The sequence below is a fragment of the Epinephelus lanceolatus genome, chromosome 4 (assembly GCF_041903045.1).
Source record: "Epinephelus lanceolatus isolate andai-2023 chromosome 4, ASM4190304v1, whole genome shotgun sequence".
Classification (NCBI taxonomy): Eukaryota; Metazoa; Chordata; class Actinopteri; order Perciformes; family Serranidae; genus Epinephelus; species Epinephelus lanceolatus.
In genome coordinates, this window is record NC_135737.1 from 31551266 (window position 1) to 31567525 (window position 16260).

At 43.8% G+C, this 16260-nt stretch overlaps 1 protein-coding gene across 6 annotated transcripts in view; it reads right to left on the reverse strand.

The window, feature by feature from the left end:
* gria4a (glutamate receptor, ionotropic, AMPA 4a) overlaps positions 1-16260 on the reverse strand; it is a 162426-nt gene that overhangs the window by 83393 nt on the left and 62773 nt on the right. For all 6 annotated transcript variants that reach the window (XR_013490973.1, XR_013490972.1, XM_033632123.2 and 3 more), the window contains exons 3-5: positions 9484-9723; positions 1820-1872; positions 1434-1565 (exon numbers count right to left, since the gene is read on the reverse strand). Coding sequence is in view for 4 of the 6 variants with exons in the window: in XM_033632123.2 (XP_033488014.2) it covers positions 1434-1565; positions 1820-1872; positions 9484-9723 (425 nt within the window). In the remaining 2 variants the exon portion in view is untranslated. The remainder of the gene's footprint in view (positions 1-1433; positions 1566-1819; positions 1873-9483; positions 9724-16260) is intronic.

The following is a 16260-nucleotide window of genomic DNA, read 5'->3' on the forward strand; positions in this document are numbered from 1 at the left end:
ACAGAGCAGTCTCTGTCTCAGAGCAGAGGCGCTTGCCAACGCCAGCACTGCAGAGTCCACTGTGTCGGGAGTGTGTGTTTGTGGCTGTACGCCTGTCTCAGTATACACTTGTGTGTGCGCGCATGTCTCCGTCTGTCTGTTCACTCACCACAGAAGCCAATTAAGAAACTGTCTGTTTGTCTGTCTGTCAGGGATGCTGTTACCGGTGTGTGTGTGTGTGTAGCTGTATGAGTACTGGCATTTAAAAAGCTGGTGTGTACGTTTGCTTGTCTGCAGCTTGCATTATGCACTGGTGTGTATTTTTTTAACATAAGCGTGCATGTGTGTGTGGAAGGGGGTATGTATTTGTGTGTGTGTGAGTGTGTTTAGCTGTATGTGTCACTGAGTTTGTCAGATGTGCGGACACAGGATCGGATGTGATGACAGGTGGCAGAACCAATGGGATGTTACACTGAAACCTGTGTCAAAGGGCACACAAACACACACAGAAACACACGCGCGTACACACACACACACACACACACACACACACACGTCTGTGCCACCTGTCAGAGCTCAACCATCAAGCAAGACAGATAATCTAATGAATTTGGACAAGAGTAAGGTGTCAGACTGTGTGCCTTCATATACTCTGTGTTTTGTCTGTGTGTGTGTGTTCGTACTGTGTATCCAAGTGGACAGTATGGTACATTTACGGCAATCATACACTGATGTAGCTGTTGGGGAATTCACATTTTTCACCCCACATTACGAACTCCAGGGAAAGACTCAAATCTTGTTTTCTCTGCAGATGTCAGAGAGCATAAGGAGTGTTGTTGCAACTAGCTGAGTGAAGTAGACAGCAGGCACCAAGACACCAGTAACACAGCAGTACGCACCACCATAATTGGCCTTGTAATACTTATCTGAATTGTTAAAAAGGTTCTGGTTATAATCACTTCACAAAAAAAAACAACGTTCTCTGTACTCTCTTGTCTGTGGTTTGAGGTGGCAGTGTTGTGACAGTGTGATGTGTTTGCACCTCAATATTAAGTGTTAAGTGCAGTTACGTCCAGGTCAGTGTTGTAATCTCTGCGCTGTCTGTAGTAATCTCAGTGATAGTAACAGTGCCACATAAAACTGTGGTGTGGCCTCCATTAAAGCAGTATCTCATGATCTAAAATGCTGCAGGGTCCTTCAGGTTCCAGATCAGTGTCAAATACCATCCTGTGCCTGCAGTAAGCTAATAATGAGTTTTTTTTTGTGATGTGCTGTAGCAAGGCACTATTGTGTTTAGTAATGCACCATGTACAGCGATAAACATAACCACCAATTAGGCTGCATACAATACATTTTGACCATACATACCTGATTACTTCTCTGATCACTGCTCTTATAATTCTGTGTATGCCAATTCTGGTTGGTAATAATAATAATAATAATAATGATATTACCTGTTCCAGGATGCTCTGTAGTCTCTCAGGCTCCAGGTCAATGACATATTTCCTCTCCTGACGTCGGTCCAGGTCCTCTAAGAGTCGGCGGTACGCTGCCTCATTGAAGCTCTCCACACAGATAGCGCTCACCTGGGTTGACATACACACAGCGAATGCGTATAAGCACACAAACAGCATGTAGGAATAAGGTCAAGCATACAAACCACAAGTGAGTTAACATTCGTGCTTGAAGAATGAACAACAAAAACAATGTCATTACGTGTGTGTGTGTGCAGTGTGAGTGTGTGGTTGTGTTAGTTACACATGCATGTATGCCGCATGAGATCTTGCATGTGTGTTTCTTTGGCCTGTTGCCAGGAGTGTGTGTTTGTGTGTGTCCTGACCTGCCATCCGTTCTGCCCCGCTCTCTCCATAATTGCCTGCAGTATTGCATAACCTAGACAACAGAGAGTAAGGGAAAGAAAAAAGGAGAAAAGGAGAATTAACACTGTGCTAAGCAGAAGCCGTACTTGAGATGTGGGGTAATTATATTTTGGAGTTTTTGCAGAAAAACTTAAAGCCCAGAAAAATCCAGCACAGCCGGGAGAGGAAACTGTTGGTATTATACATTTCTGCAAACCATGGATAAATTACATTTGTACGTTTCATATGTATCATATCAGCGTCTAAAGAGACTTAGTGAATGAGCTTTGAAGTGGATGTCAGGAAGTGGATGGTGTACAAGCTAGCTGAGATGCCTGCTGAACTGCAGACCACTGTTCAAAACCAACAAACAACAAAACCTGCTGTTTTTTAGTGAGACATCACTGCACTTCCTGCCAGGATAGTGCCACTCAAAGCGGGTATTTTAACATGATCTTTTCCTAACCATAACCTAGTGGTTTTTGTGGCTAAACCTAATCACATGTTAACCATAGCGTTGAAACATAAAGACAAAAAAATGTACAGTTTAGACATATCTGCTACATAATTACATACAAATGCAAGATTGGTGGTTTGCAGAAAATACCATGGCATCATTCACCCTGGCAACTTAACTTTCACTAAGCCCCCCCTTTTGTGATGGTTCGACAAGCTGTCGGAGTAAGCATGGAGCCCACACTGTAACTAACTGCACTCCCTGAAGAAATATTATCATATTTTTGGAAAAATGAAACAGTGATTCCAGAGAGAAGCAGACAGAGGGGTCTACAGTCTGTGTTTGAAGGATATATCCAGGATGTCAAACTGACTCAGCAGCAACAACAGGTTAAAAAGACAAAGATAGTTAGAAGCTAAAGCCGAACTATAGGCTACAGATCACAGTGTAAAAGTGAACCACCACATCACTGCTGATCGCCACACAAGACAATGAATATAAAGGGAAACTTTGCTGATAGTGAACCAGCTGTGTGGCATCGCAGTGTGTGCAGATGAACGGTGTTTGGCTTCGCCCCTGTGCAGCTGCCTGGATCTGCGGGGGAAGTCAAACAATGTTCATCTGCGCACAATGCGATGACACAGAGCTGGTTGAATATCAGCAAAGTCTCCCTGCTTCCCTTCACTGGTTCCTGTACAGCAGGGTCGGTCTTTGTTTCACTGTTACAATCATTAAAAAGCAAAAGCAGCATGTGTATACATTCAGTAGGCTATATCTTCAGTAGCTAGCTAGCTAACCCTACACTTTTCAGGGTTTGATTTTGGTTTTGGAACAGGGAAGAAACGTATATCTTTTTCCAACCTCTCCAGGTAACAAGTATCATTAATACACGACGTGCAGTCAATGGAGCACAGCTGTGTTGTTGTCAGAACTTTGTCTGAGCCCGCCCAATGCTACGTTATGTTTGGCCAGTCTGTGTCCAGGTTCAATTGGGTTGAAAAATCCCACCAGTATTTGCAAAATCATTTCCTTGGTGTGCAGTACTTTCCAGCAGATTCACCACCCCATCTCATTTAGCAACACCCTAATGTGTTGTCTTCCAAAGAGAGGGTAAAATACTTAGCACCACAAGCAATAGCCCTCTCTCTGAATGTCACTGTATCAACCAGCCCAGAGAGTTTATCAGGACAAAGAGTTATGGAGTTATGTGCCAAAACAATAGAGACTGTAGTGACATTTCATTGACATTAAACATCCCGTTGCCTCTTGTTAAGTGGTGAACTTTGATTCGAATGCAGCTCATCAGAGAACACGCTGCCACTTCAATCAATGCATCAATTTTATAGCCTGGAACAAAACACAGAAAGGAAAGTTCTTTTTCTACAAGATGATGGAGTACAGGTTTGAATAGGTTGAAGATGCCTCTCAGCATGATATTAGATGAATTTCAAAGTTAATATGATCTTTTGAGCAGCAGGTGGCAACACGGGCGATAATGAATTAAGGTATATTACATTGAACAGCTGTCTAGATGGGTCTAAACGAGTGGAAAAAATAACAATAATGAGAGACAACTCAATATCACAATAATAACCATTACAATATTGGCACACAGCTACTGCATTTTTTTCCATAATGATTGTTGTAATCTCTATCAAACCTCCAAATATGTTATTAACTCTGCTCTGAGATAGACTGGGACCCACACTGCATATGTCTGCAGTGACATGCATAGACAGACATGTGCATAAGAACACAAAATGACACACACACTGCAGTGCAACAGTGCCAACTGTTACCTTGTTTCTTTTTATTTTTGCGGAGGCAGCTACTTACTACTTAAAACAAAAAGCACCTCTGAAGCCTCAGTATTAGCGGTGTGTATGTGCAGGAATGTGTGTGTCTTGTGTGGAGTCTGTCTTCATGTGAGATTTCTTCCACCTTTCACAAGTGATACTGAGAGTAAGTGTGTTTGTAGCTTAAATGGATGTATTTGTGTATCAGGTTACACTCGTCTGTGAGCATTTTGTTTGTGCCGTCTACCTTATGCGTGCACAGCTGTACATACATTCATCTACTGAATGTGAAATTTATGCAAGTGTGTATACATTTGTCTTTATGTGCCCGTGTGCTGGTTCCTGTACGTACTTCAGTTTGTGTGTGTGTGTGAGAGTGTGTATCAGCAGGCTGTCTGTGGAGCGGAGCAGAGCAGGGAGCATAAAACAGATCACAGAGTTACTGCCCATTTTCCAGCACATTACCGGCAGCAGGGCCTGATGGGAGCCTATAATGAAGGGCCCTGCCTTGGCCAAGTCAAGGGTGAGCACAGCCCAAACTCTACGCATTCATCCTCCGCTCCATTTCTCCCTCCTTCCTCTCAATCTTCACCCCTTCCTCCCGTTACGTGCTACTGTATATCCCTGGAGGCTTGTGATCCTGCCTGTCCTCTTACTCCTCCTTCCTGCCCTTTCTGTAATCTCCCCCCTGCCTCCCATCTACCTCCAATTTCTCCTGTTTCTTTTTCCGTCACCATGTTAAGCTCCTCCTTCCTGTCTTTCCTCGTTTCTTTCTTTTTGGCTGCTCCACCAGCTCGACTCACCTAACCTGTCCCCCCCCCCAGTCCCCCCCCGCTCCCCCTCATCCCTTCTCCCTCTACTCCCCCTGGGTACTAACCCAGACAACCTGGACCAGAGGGAGGCTGGCAGAGGCACAGACACAGCACGCACAACTACACACACACGCATACACACTGTGCAGCTCACTGATTCCCTAACGCGCTACTATACCATGGTCTGGGGACTCTGCGTCATGTTTGACCTGTGTTTCTCTCCCTGTGGCAGGGACTTAGTCTCTGTGTGTGTTTGTGTGTGTGTGTGTGTGTGTGTATGAGGGAGAGAGAGTCTACGTGCCAAGCATTCCCATGACAGTGGTTAGAGGCCGTGGGCGTCAGCTGTGCCTGCTCCACTAACTTATGTGCACTGCATGTTGGGATGGTTAAATTGAAGGCAGGTGAACGCTGCAAGAGTTGAGGCCAAACCCTAGTTTCTGTCTGACAAGTGCCAGATTACACCCTCGTGTCTGTAGCTGTATCCCTACATCAGGAAGGTGCAGATCCAGTAGCACAGCCTTTCAGCTTTTTCCACATGAAAACAAGGCTAAAACTGGGAGTTGAATTAAGGCCAAATAATCCATCACAAACAGTCCTTTAAAAAGATTCTTATGACTGATTAATATTATGATTGTGTTCTCAGTGTGTTACTCCAAACTGAACCCAAATTAACAGATAATTTTTCACACAAAAAAGTTTTTGAAACCAGACTAATTAGAGAATCTATTTTAATCTTTAATAACTGAGTGTTTACTTGAAGCCCAGAGACAGAAGGCAGCAGAGCTACCGGTTAACTCTTGTTTTCAGACTTTATGAATCTCTGTAAGTGCCATAAGGACAACAGCCCCGTTTCCACCAAACACTTTTTGTATGGTACCTTTGGAACCAAAAGTAACACTTCAGACATGGTACCTAGACCCTAGTGTTTCCCACGCAAACAGAACTCTTAAATGTGGGCGGAGTTGTTGTCATTCACTGCTCCGTCTAGCACTCACTGTATTTCCTCCTTTATCAGTCTACACCTCGTTAATCGTCCACAGAACGAGGCTGCACGCCGACATTTTCAGAACAAAATAAAACAGGCTGCAGCGAGAGTCTCTCTCTATGGGATATTTAAAAATAGCGGGTTTAAGCATTTATTTCTTCTAAGGCAAGTCCAGGGGTTTGGTGTTGCTGGAGCCCACAGGAATGACGATCTGCAACCCTTTTTTGTACTTCGAGTCAGGACTGGGATATATGCAGTTCACATAAGCCAGTTGAAATTAATATATTTTAAACACTTTTACCAGACACACTATTACTAGAAGTGTATGTCATCCAAGAGAGACAATAAAAACAAAAGTAATAGTCTGATGGTGTGTTGATGGATTCAAGTCATCAATTCAAATATTGAATAAAGCCTAGTTCACATTACATGATTTTTACTGTGATTTTGACGTTGCAGAGGATGTTGAGAGCCACCTTGAGTCGGAGGTGAGTCGGCAGATAGCTTGCCACCATGAGTACTCATATGTGAACAAGCCTACGAGCAAGTCGCCCCCTCGTCTGTGACTGGGACTGGATATCTGGCATGCTAGAAAACTGGCGAAGTCTGACACAACTGACAAAGAGCATCAGCCTATGAGAAGGTGAGATACGTCCCACGTCAGTATGCAGGAGGATGGAAGAAATGTGAGGAGGACAAGCTGCAGGGTTGCCACTTGCCAGGTCCACTTATTAGCCGCGACCTAGGGCTTGTTTCTAAAGTGGAGTTGCTTATTTGGGCTTGCTCTCTAAATGTCACCTTTCTCTATATACAGTACAGGCCAAAAGTTTGGACACACCTTCTCATTCAATGCGTTTTCTTTATATTCATGACTGTTTACATTGTAGATTCTCACTGAAGGCATCAAAACTATGAATGAACACATGTGGAGTTATGTACTTAACAAAAAAAGGTGAAATAACTGAAAACATGTTTTATATTCTAGTTTCTTCAAAATAGCCACCCTTTGCTCTGATTACTGCTTTGCACACTCTTGGCATTCTCTCCATGAGCTTCAAGAGGTAGTCACCTGAAATGGTTTTCCAACAGTCTTGAAGGAGGTCCCAGAGGTGTTTAGCACTTGTTGGCCCCTTTGCCTTCACTCTGCGGTCCAGCTCACTCCAAACCATCTCGATTGGGTTCAGGTCCGGTGACTGTGGAGGCCAGGTCATCTGCTGCAGCACTCCATCACTCTCCTTCTTGGTCAAATAGCCCTTACACAGCCTGGAGGTGTGTTTGGGGTCATTGTCCTGTTGAAAAATAAATGATGGTCCAACTAAACGCAAACCGGATGGGATGGCATGTCGCTGCAGGATGCTGTGGTAGCCATGCTGGTTCAGTGTGCCTTCAATTTTGAATAAATCCCCAACAGTGTCACCAGCAAAACACCCCCACACCATCACACCTCCTCCTCCATGCTTCACAGTGGGAACCAGGCATGTGGAATCCATCCGTTCACCTTTTCTGCGTCTCACAAAGACACGGCGGTTGGAACCAAAGATCTCAAATTTGGACTCATCAGACCAAAGCACAGATTTCCACTGGTCTGATGTCCATTCCTTGTGTTTCTTGGCCCAAACAAATCTCTTCTGCTTGTTGCCTCTCCTTAGCAGTGGTTTCCTAGCAGCTATTTGACCATGAAGGCCTGATTGGCGCAGTCTCCTCTTAACAATTGCTCTAGAGATGGGTCTGCTGCTAGAACTCTGTGTGGCATTCATCTGGTCTCTGATCTGAGCTGCTGTTAACTTGCGATTTCTGAGGCTGGTGACTCGGATGAACTTATCCTCAGAAGCAGAGGTGACTCTTGGTCTTCCTTTCCTGGGTCGGTCCTCATGTGTGCCAGTTTCGTTGTAGCGCTTGATGGTTTTTGCGACTCCACTTTGGGACACATTTAAAGTTTTTGCAATTTTCCGGACTGACTGACCTTCATTTCTTAAAGTAATGATGGCCACTCGTTTTTCTTTAGTTAGCTGATTGGTTCTTGCCATAATATGAATTTTAACAGTTGTCCAATAGGGCTGTCGGCTGTGTATTAACCTGACTTCTGCACAACACAACTGATGGTCCCAACCCCATTGATAAAGCAAGAAATTCCACTAATTAACCCTGATAAGGCACACCTGTGAAGTGGAAACCATTTCAGGTGACTACCTCTTGAAGCTCATGGAGAGAATGCCAAGAGTGTGCAAAGCAGTAATCAGAGCAAAGGGTGGCTATTTTGAAGAAACTAGAATATAAAACATGTTTTCAGTTATTTCACCTTTTTTTGTTAAGTACATAACTCCACATGTGTTCATTCATAGTTTTGATGCCTTCAGTGAGAATCTACAATGTAAATAGTCATGAAAATAAAGAAAACGCATTGAATGAGAAGGTGTGTCCAAACTTTTGGCCTGTACTGTATATCCGTCTATTAAGTCATGTAAATGCATGATATTATGTCAGATTGCAGTCGCTTCTTTTGGGCTTGTTTCCATAGCCCTGGGCTAACCCTAACCCATACAAGTTAACGTTCCACCTTAAAAGTTGCCGGCAGTTGGCCCAGTGAATCAAGTTATTTTTTCTCAGACTACAGCTGCTGCAGAGGCAGCAAAACATCCTTTAATTTATAATTACACTAATAAAAATCTCCTCGGTATGAACAGTGGTTTCAACAGCCTCAAAACCAGCCACAACTCAGCCCTGAGCAGAGTGACTGTCCGCTATTGACCAATCAACGGACTGCAGTGTTCACAGCTCCACCTTTTAGTACCAGATCTGTGTGCTAGGTACCCCAACAGAGGGCGGACCAAAAATTGGGACGTTACAGAACAGTTCCATTGGTACCATCCACAACTTTTCACAGTGGAAATGGAAAAAGGCACACAGAACTGAAATGTACCATACTGCTCATCGGAAACGGGGCTTATGTCATTTGGACACTTCTGGTGTTCAATGATTGTAGATTATAATACTGTGTTACAGCCCCTTTTGCATACTTTCCCCAAATCGCTCCCAGACTGCTCTCCTTAAATCTAACAAGGAAGGAAAATGGAGTAAAAAACAGTTTAAACAAAACAACACTACTGTACTGCAGCATTTGATGGTAACTGGTGAACTAATGTATTTTCTTTGTTGTGCTCTTCACTTCCTCACAAGAGGAAGTACTTCAGCATGATCTTAAGTACAACACTGGTGGGGGTACTGTATGTATACAGCTTGCCTTGTGATTTTGAGTTTACTTGCTCTCATATAATTTTTTTTACTACTTACATGCACTTCTTTCTGTCCTTGTGCTGCTGCAACAGCTGAATTTCCCCTCTGGCAGATCAATAAAGGCTGATCTTATCTCATCGTAGATTATAAAAGAAACAATTAACTTCAAGGTCCATCAATAATACTGAGTGAAGTGCTGACTTGCCTGGATGTTTATACGTGTTCATATGGAAACCCATTTAAAAAGCCATATCACATCTTGTTTTTTTTTTTGTTAAAAACAAGTTTACTACAATCAATCAAATGTTGGAGCACCAACTCCTCATATAACGTGTTAATATATTTGTCATTGTGCATTCACCTCTGTCTGTGTCGTAGAGGAAGACAAATCGGCTCCAGTCGTAGTGGTCCAACAGTGACAGCAGAGCCCCTCTGATGGACGGCCGGAGCTGCAGGGTGAACTGTCCTTCCCCTTCGGTGGGGAAGCTGGGTGTCACTAGGCTGATGTGCAGGGCCCCACAGAATGACGTCAGCGTGTTCACCGAGCGCTTGTCGTAAAGGCCGAAGATGGCGAAGACCCCCCTCGAATACTGAGAACAGACTGATGTGAGGAGGGAAGAGGAGTGGAGGGAGGGATCCAGAAGGAAGGAGGAAAAAAGTGGAGAGTAAACTCAGTGACAGTGTTTTTGGGAGCTTTGTAAATGAACAGAGTAGAAAAAGAGCAAACAAGAGAATGTAACAGAAAGAGACACATGTTCCTTAATTAAATTCACACTGTGGAATCTGGTTAAACATCTCAACCAATTTTAATGAGCGACAGCCTCAGCTTGTGTCAGCCATACCTTCTCACTCCTAATTAGACCCACAAACAGCCCTCTTTGAGTGGTGTGTGTGTGTGTGTGTGTGAGTGAGCCTCCATAAATGTGCCCAGTTTACCAACAAAAAGCCTAATAGAACTGAATAAAATCTTGAAAATGCATCAGTCAGTTTTACAGAAATATTGTTGAGTTTCCGCTAAAGCAGTGGTTCCCAACTGGTGGGTCATGGTCCAAAAGTGGGTCCCGGGCCCATTCTGAATGGACTGCAAGTGACTCGCGAACATGTCAGGTTTGTAAAAAACACACTTTAGGGGGTGATCACACAGAAATGAGACGCTAGAGATGCAGACGCTTCAAAGACACTTAAAACGCTGGAAGCGCTTATTCAATGCGCGCTAGCTACTGGTGTCTGACGCTCAAAAAAGTTGAAGATATTTTAAAAAAACACGCGTCTACAAAAACGCCCATCTAAAAAGGCGCTTGAACGCCGGTCAGATGCGCCATATCATAGGAAAACAATGGTTTTACTGGCGTTGCGTTTCTAGCGTTTCATCTTGGTGTGATCACTCCCTTATTTTGAAGTACAGTACATTTCCAGCACAGAGCTTTTATTTTGAAGTGCCGTTTTCTGCTGTGGAGTGAGTGACTATCAGACAGCTACTTGACAGAGACAGCAAACTAGCCCAACGACAAATCCAAGTATGACGCTGAATATATGAAACTGTGGGACCTCAAACTAATGAGGAAGAAGAAATCTGGACCCTAAGGTTGGAGCAGTTGGCCAGTTGTATCTCATCCGGAGCAACACGAGATGGATTCATGGCACTAAAAGCAAAAACCTTCTCAGCCACATCATACACATACATGTAATTATAAAGTATAAGCACACACATTTGCACGTACATGGATGGAAATCAGACCCTTCAAGCCCCTGGCAAGCAATTTTAAAAATTTCTGACTGGCACAAAATCGTTTCCACCAGCCAAAACTGGTGTTGCTTCTTATACAGTTGTTAAGGAAATTACAGTCAAATAATCCCACCTGCTTCGAGCTTAACATCCCTAAAATCCATCCATGCATGCACACACTCACACGCACACGCAGATAAAAAACCCTTGACCGAGCCGCGAGCTCACTTCAAATGTGAAGTAATTTTCCACTACAACACTGCAACTCAGTCTTCAAACACCCCGAAGCTTTCAACCATGACAGAGAGGAGAGTGAAAAGCACTGACGTCCTCCCGCTATCTCGCTTCCACAAAAATCTCCTCTGTGCTTCGGTTTGTCGTTCATCAGTGCGGCTCGACCAAAACTGTGTTTGAACACAAAAAAGCCTCTCTTGGGTGTGTGAGTCCTGCAGATTCTGACAAATCAGCCGAAATGTGCACAGGAACACGTGCTTCACTTTCTAAGGACTCAGCGAGAGAAATGACTAAAAGTGTGTGTGCCAACCCGTTTTTTCTTTTTACACTCTTTAATGTTTCTCTTTCTTTCATCCTCTTATTTCATCTCCTCCTTTCTTTCTTTCTTTAGCTCCATTCATCCTTTCAGCTAGATTCTTTGTGGCAGGCATGTTTTGAGCTTGAGCTCTACCCTGCGTCATAATTCACTCTCCACCCTGTGATACGTCACACTGGAGTAAACAGTAAGACAGGGGGGGACTGCAGACTTTGCTTTTGGCAACAAGAGCGGCCATCACTCTGTAACCTTTTCTCCCTCTTTTGATCTCCTTGCGCATCACTTCACCTCCTACCTTTTCCTCCCTCTTCTGTTTTCAAGGCGGACACTGCATCCATCCTCTCTCTTTCAGCTTCCAACATCCACTTCCCTTCATCTCTTCTCCCTCTATGACTGCCTCCTCTCTCTGTTCCTCCCCTCACTCCCTCTCTCCCTCCTGGGACTCAGAGTAATTCCATTATCAGCTATAAGCCTCAGTGGGGGTAAATACTGAGGGAGATGCAGCTTTGACGGTTCAGCTTGTGGCAATTAAACAAAGCAGAGGCCCCTGCACCCAGGAGGCGATAAGGCAGGGATTTAGTCTCCGATTATGACAGCAGCTAAATGTCTTCAATTCAGAGAACTAGCATACTACGTACGTAGCATGCGTCATTCAGCAGGGAGCTGAGTCATTGCGTTCTCAAAAATCAACAAACTTAGTGTATTCCAAGAAGATTTTTATGGCATTTCAAGGTTTTATTTGATACTTCAGAGCACACAGCAACATGAGAAGTGGTTGTAGAGATGAGTGTGTGATAAACTGCTCAATGACAGGGGCTATATTTTACCATCCAATACCTGGTGTGCACAAAGATGTTCATGGCAGCTGCTGACATCATAATTAAGTGCTCAGAATATAAAAGCAAATGTTTATCTAAAGTCAAAATAACAGAGGATTGAGACACACAGAAAGCAGAGGGAGTTTGGTAATATGTGTGCATATATTCAGACTGAAACATGCAGGGGAAGTTATACTTGGCGCTTATTCGTAATGGCAGCTTACTGATAAAAACTCTTGGCTGAGAGACATGATGTCCTTTCACTGTCTAAGGACAAAACAGACTCAACATAATACTGAATTTCTTTGACAGCAGCGTTGTGGAAAATGCCATTCCTTGCTTTTTTAAATGAAATTGTGGTTTCGGCATCAGCTGTTTTTAAGAGCAGAGCAAAAATAGAAAAAGCAGCAGAACAAAAACAAAAGCAATCGCACATGTGAACTGATGTACTGGGTAACAGAGTGGAACGCTGCTCCCATGCCAACTGATGAATTTCTTTTGAAACTTGAAAACTACTGGCCTAGATGTTTGTGACATCACTGTCTGCGATTTTCGCTGTTCGCCCACCTCATGGGTCTCCATCAAAAGGTACGGAAATATCGATAGCCTTAATCCCAAACCATTCTATTTTTAAACAACGCTGAAATATCTGTAACCATACACGCAGAGGCCCAGAGCACATAAGAAAAATCTCTTTGTATATTGCATTCTTCTTCTTGTCTCTCCTGTCATTCATCTCCTTGCTCCCTTACGCCCTTATTTTCTATCTATGCCCTCTGATGGTTGCTTTGCCTCGCTGACGTTCTCATGCATTCTTTCTCCCATGTTTCTCTGTCTGATGTGCATCTCCAAGGGCTTGTTTCTCTCCAACCCCCTCCATCACCACCACCCCGCCGCAAGGCTGGAATGTGCCAGACAGTGGCGTCATTGTAATAAAATGTGTGCTAAGCTTGCTTCATAAAGCTTTAATGAGAGGATGGGACCAGCGGCAGGGTGCATCATCACCACAGTAAAAGCATCGGACACAATAGGTCTCCTGGGACTTCCTCTACCTCTACCTCTCCCTGCCTCCCCCTCGCTTGTTCTCTTAGCACCTCCATATGTTCGATTTTTTTTCTTTCTCGTGTATAAACTCCGCTGTCTTTTTCGGGTTCTTAATTGCTCGGTCTGTCTGTCAAACCTCGCTCTATCTCTGCGCAGACTTCTCCATAAATCTCTTTAAAACAGCCCTCCTTTATCTGCATTACTCTGTACAGTATATTGAGCCACAGCAGCCTTGCGTCTCCCTCTGCAGCTATCCCTGCCTCTTTCTGATTCATTTCATTTGTGTTTCTGTGCATGTGGAAAGACCTCTCAATCATCCGCACACTCGGCACATCACTTTATTTCTTGTTTTTCGAATTTAAATTCGTCCAATTTGCATGAAAGGGAAGAAAATGTGTAGCTGAAGCGGTACAACACTACGCAGACAAATATCTTAGCTCTCTTTACTTCTCTGCTATTGTTTCCCATGTGTCTCCCACATTTCTCACCCCCCTCCCTCTTTCCTCACCTCTCTCTCAGCATAGTGCCCCTGTCTCTGGACCAACCGCTTGTTTGTATTTCACATGACAGCAAGAACAGATGCTCACAGATAAACCTGCCTCTGATTTAACTGTCATTGCACCACAGCGCATAAAAAGTAACACATACACAACGGCACACACACTCATCTGTACGCATTTTAAACACACAAAAGCATCTGCCTCCATCCTCCAACACACAACTTTCGGACTTTCTGTCCTGATGCTGCAGTAACTTCTCACCCATTAGTCTGAATAATAACCCTCTCGCTGCAGAGACATTCTCCAGACGGCCACAGAAACACTGCAAAAATACAGCGAGCCCTCATTACCTGCAGGTAAAGGCCAAGATAAAGGGAGCATCTGAATAAATGAGGAATACAAACTAGTTTAAAAGCCATGCAGTGTATTTTCCCTGGCATTGCCCAGGGCTACCCATAGTGTTGCACAGCAATACCAAGAGTTTGAAGGAAGGTAAATGCCAATAATAAGCTTTTATGAGCTATATAATTAGAGAGAAATCTACCGCCCAGTGCCTTACACTGACATTTTACGTTTAAGGCATTTACAGTAGTGACCTCTAGGGAAGTAAGCTTCTGTTTCTACTGGGTTTCAGCACTGCACGGATTTTAGAGTTCTTTCTACGGTGAAAAGCAAACAGTGGAACATCCTGCAGCGAGCGGTTTCTACAATGACTGAGGCGCTAATCCAGACTGACCGACACAACTAGCTCAAAGTGTGGAATAAATTAACACTCATGATCAATTAACGTATTGAAATAGGGATAAGTATGACATGCAAAGAACAAGATAAAACTAAGGTAACTAATGTTCACCTTAAAATTCAGGTCTGGTCCTGATTTAGACCTTTACATCATTCCTATCTTTTCTCCCCTAGCATTTCATGTGTTATTATTGTTAGCGGTGCTATCGCAAAGACATCACAATCATTTTCCGTTTTCCGCAGAGGCTTGCAGCTACCACAGTTTCCACAGCTTTGGTTGTTCCCCGGTTCACCATTTCCACAACTGGGAATACTAACTTCAAAGAACTCACACTGACACTCTTTAGTAACTGGGGATAGCTACCGATAGCTACTGAGGAAAACAAAACCGCTATCCTCTTCCTGGTTGCGCAGTGGCTGACGCAACTTCCTTTGTGGTGTAAATCGAGCCTTAATTTTCTCGGGAGATTGTATCCCATGGCAGACAGAGTGAATCTAAACACCATGGAGGAGCTGACAATATTGGTAACTTAACAGATATTTTGCCAGATATTTAACACTCTATTGTTCTAAAACTGGGTCCAGTGAGTGACCCTGACCCGGGGAACCCAATGTCTGGTTGTTATTGGTGGTAAAGGTAAAATTGTGGTTACTGTACTTAGTGTTACTGTAACGTGAGGCATTCTCTGGCACAAAAATTTCCTTCTGGATAAATAAAGTTCTGTTGAATTGAATTGAATTGAATTGACCTGAACTAAATATCAAAGGGGCTCTCACGCCTCTCTGCGTGGTAACTCACTGCCTCCAGTCATTTCAGTGAGGGGAAGGCAGCAGAGGGAAAGTAGTTTCTAACATGGTAGTAGGGGTATGAAGCAGTTGCCGCCCACCACGAGGTGGTTGCCACCTGCCATATCAAATAGTGGGCATCGAGAAAGCAGAGAGGACAAGATGGAGGAGGTGATAATGTTGGTGACGGCACACCCAGAGTTATGGCGCTAGCAACTTATATGGACAACCAGAAGAAAAACTGGGCTTGGGATACTATTTTCCACCAATACAGATGATTGGTCAATTGTCCAAATATGCAGTGCTGGCCCGGGGCATAGGCGGTATAGGCGAATGTTAAGGGTGCTGTCATCCATGGGGGGCGTCACAAATGGGGGTAGAAAAAAATCAAAATGTTTATCTTTTACTATTTGTCACTAATCCTATCACTACAATTAGTTTGAACAAGTACAGAAGGCTACAACAACATAACTGCATAGAAAAGCTTACTGAATAACAGACCTTTTTTTCTGGGTTCCTCACCAGCTTGTTATACACACTGAGGGAGATGGGTAAGCTATCTGACGTCATGTGAACCTCCCAAATGCAAGGGTGAGGCTCGCCTAGGGCACCAAATGTGCTGGGGCTGCCACTGCAAATATGCAGAAATCTTTGGTAATTTCAGTGATTTCTGTGCTAAATTATGCACCTACAAGCTAGCTTGCACTCCTGCCAGTGTTCAAAGAAGCACCCTCCTTGCATTGCAGCTGTAGACCATAGCGACAGTTGCTACTTTTAAAAACATTTCGCCTTTGAAGGGAATGCTTGCGCAGGCAGGCAGTCATCAGGGTGGTTACTGCCTGGCAACGTGAAAGCAGCTTAAAAAGATAGCTCCGTTCTCTGGTATGCCTCATTCATGAGGGAAATTCACTGCACTAATGTTACTGCTGCAGAATGACCAGGAGGGTGAAGTGATGTACAAACAGGTCCAGTT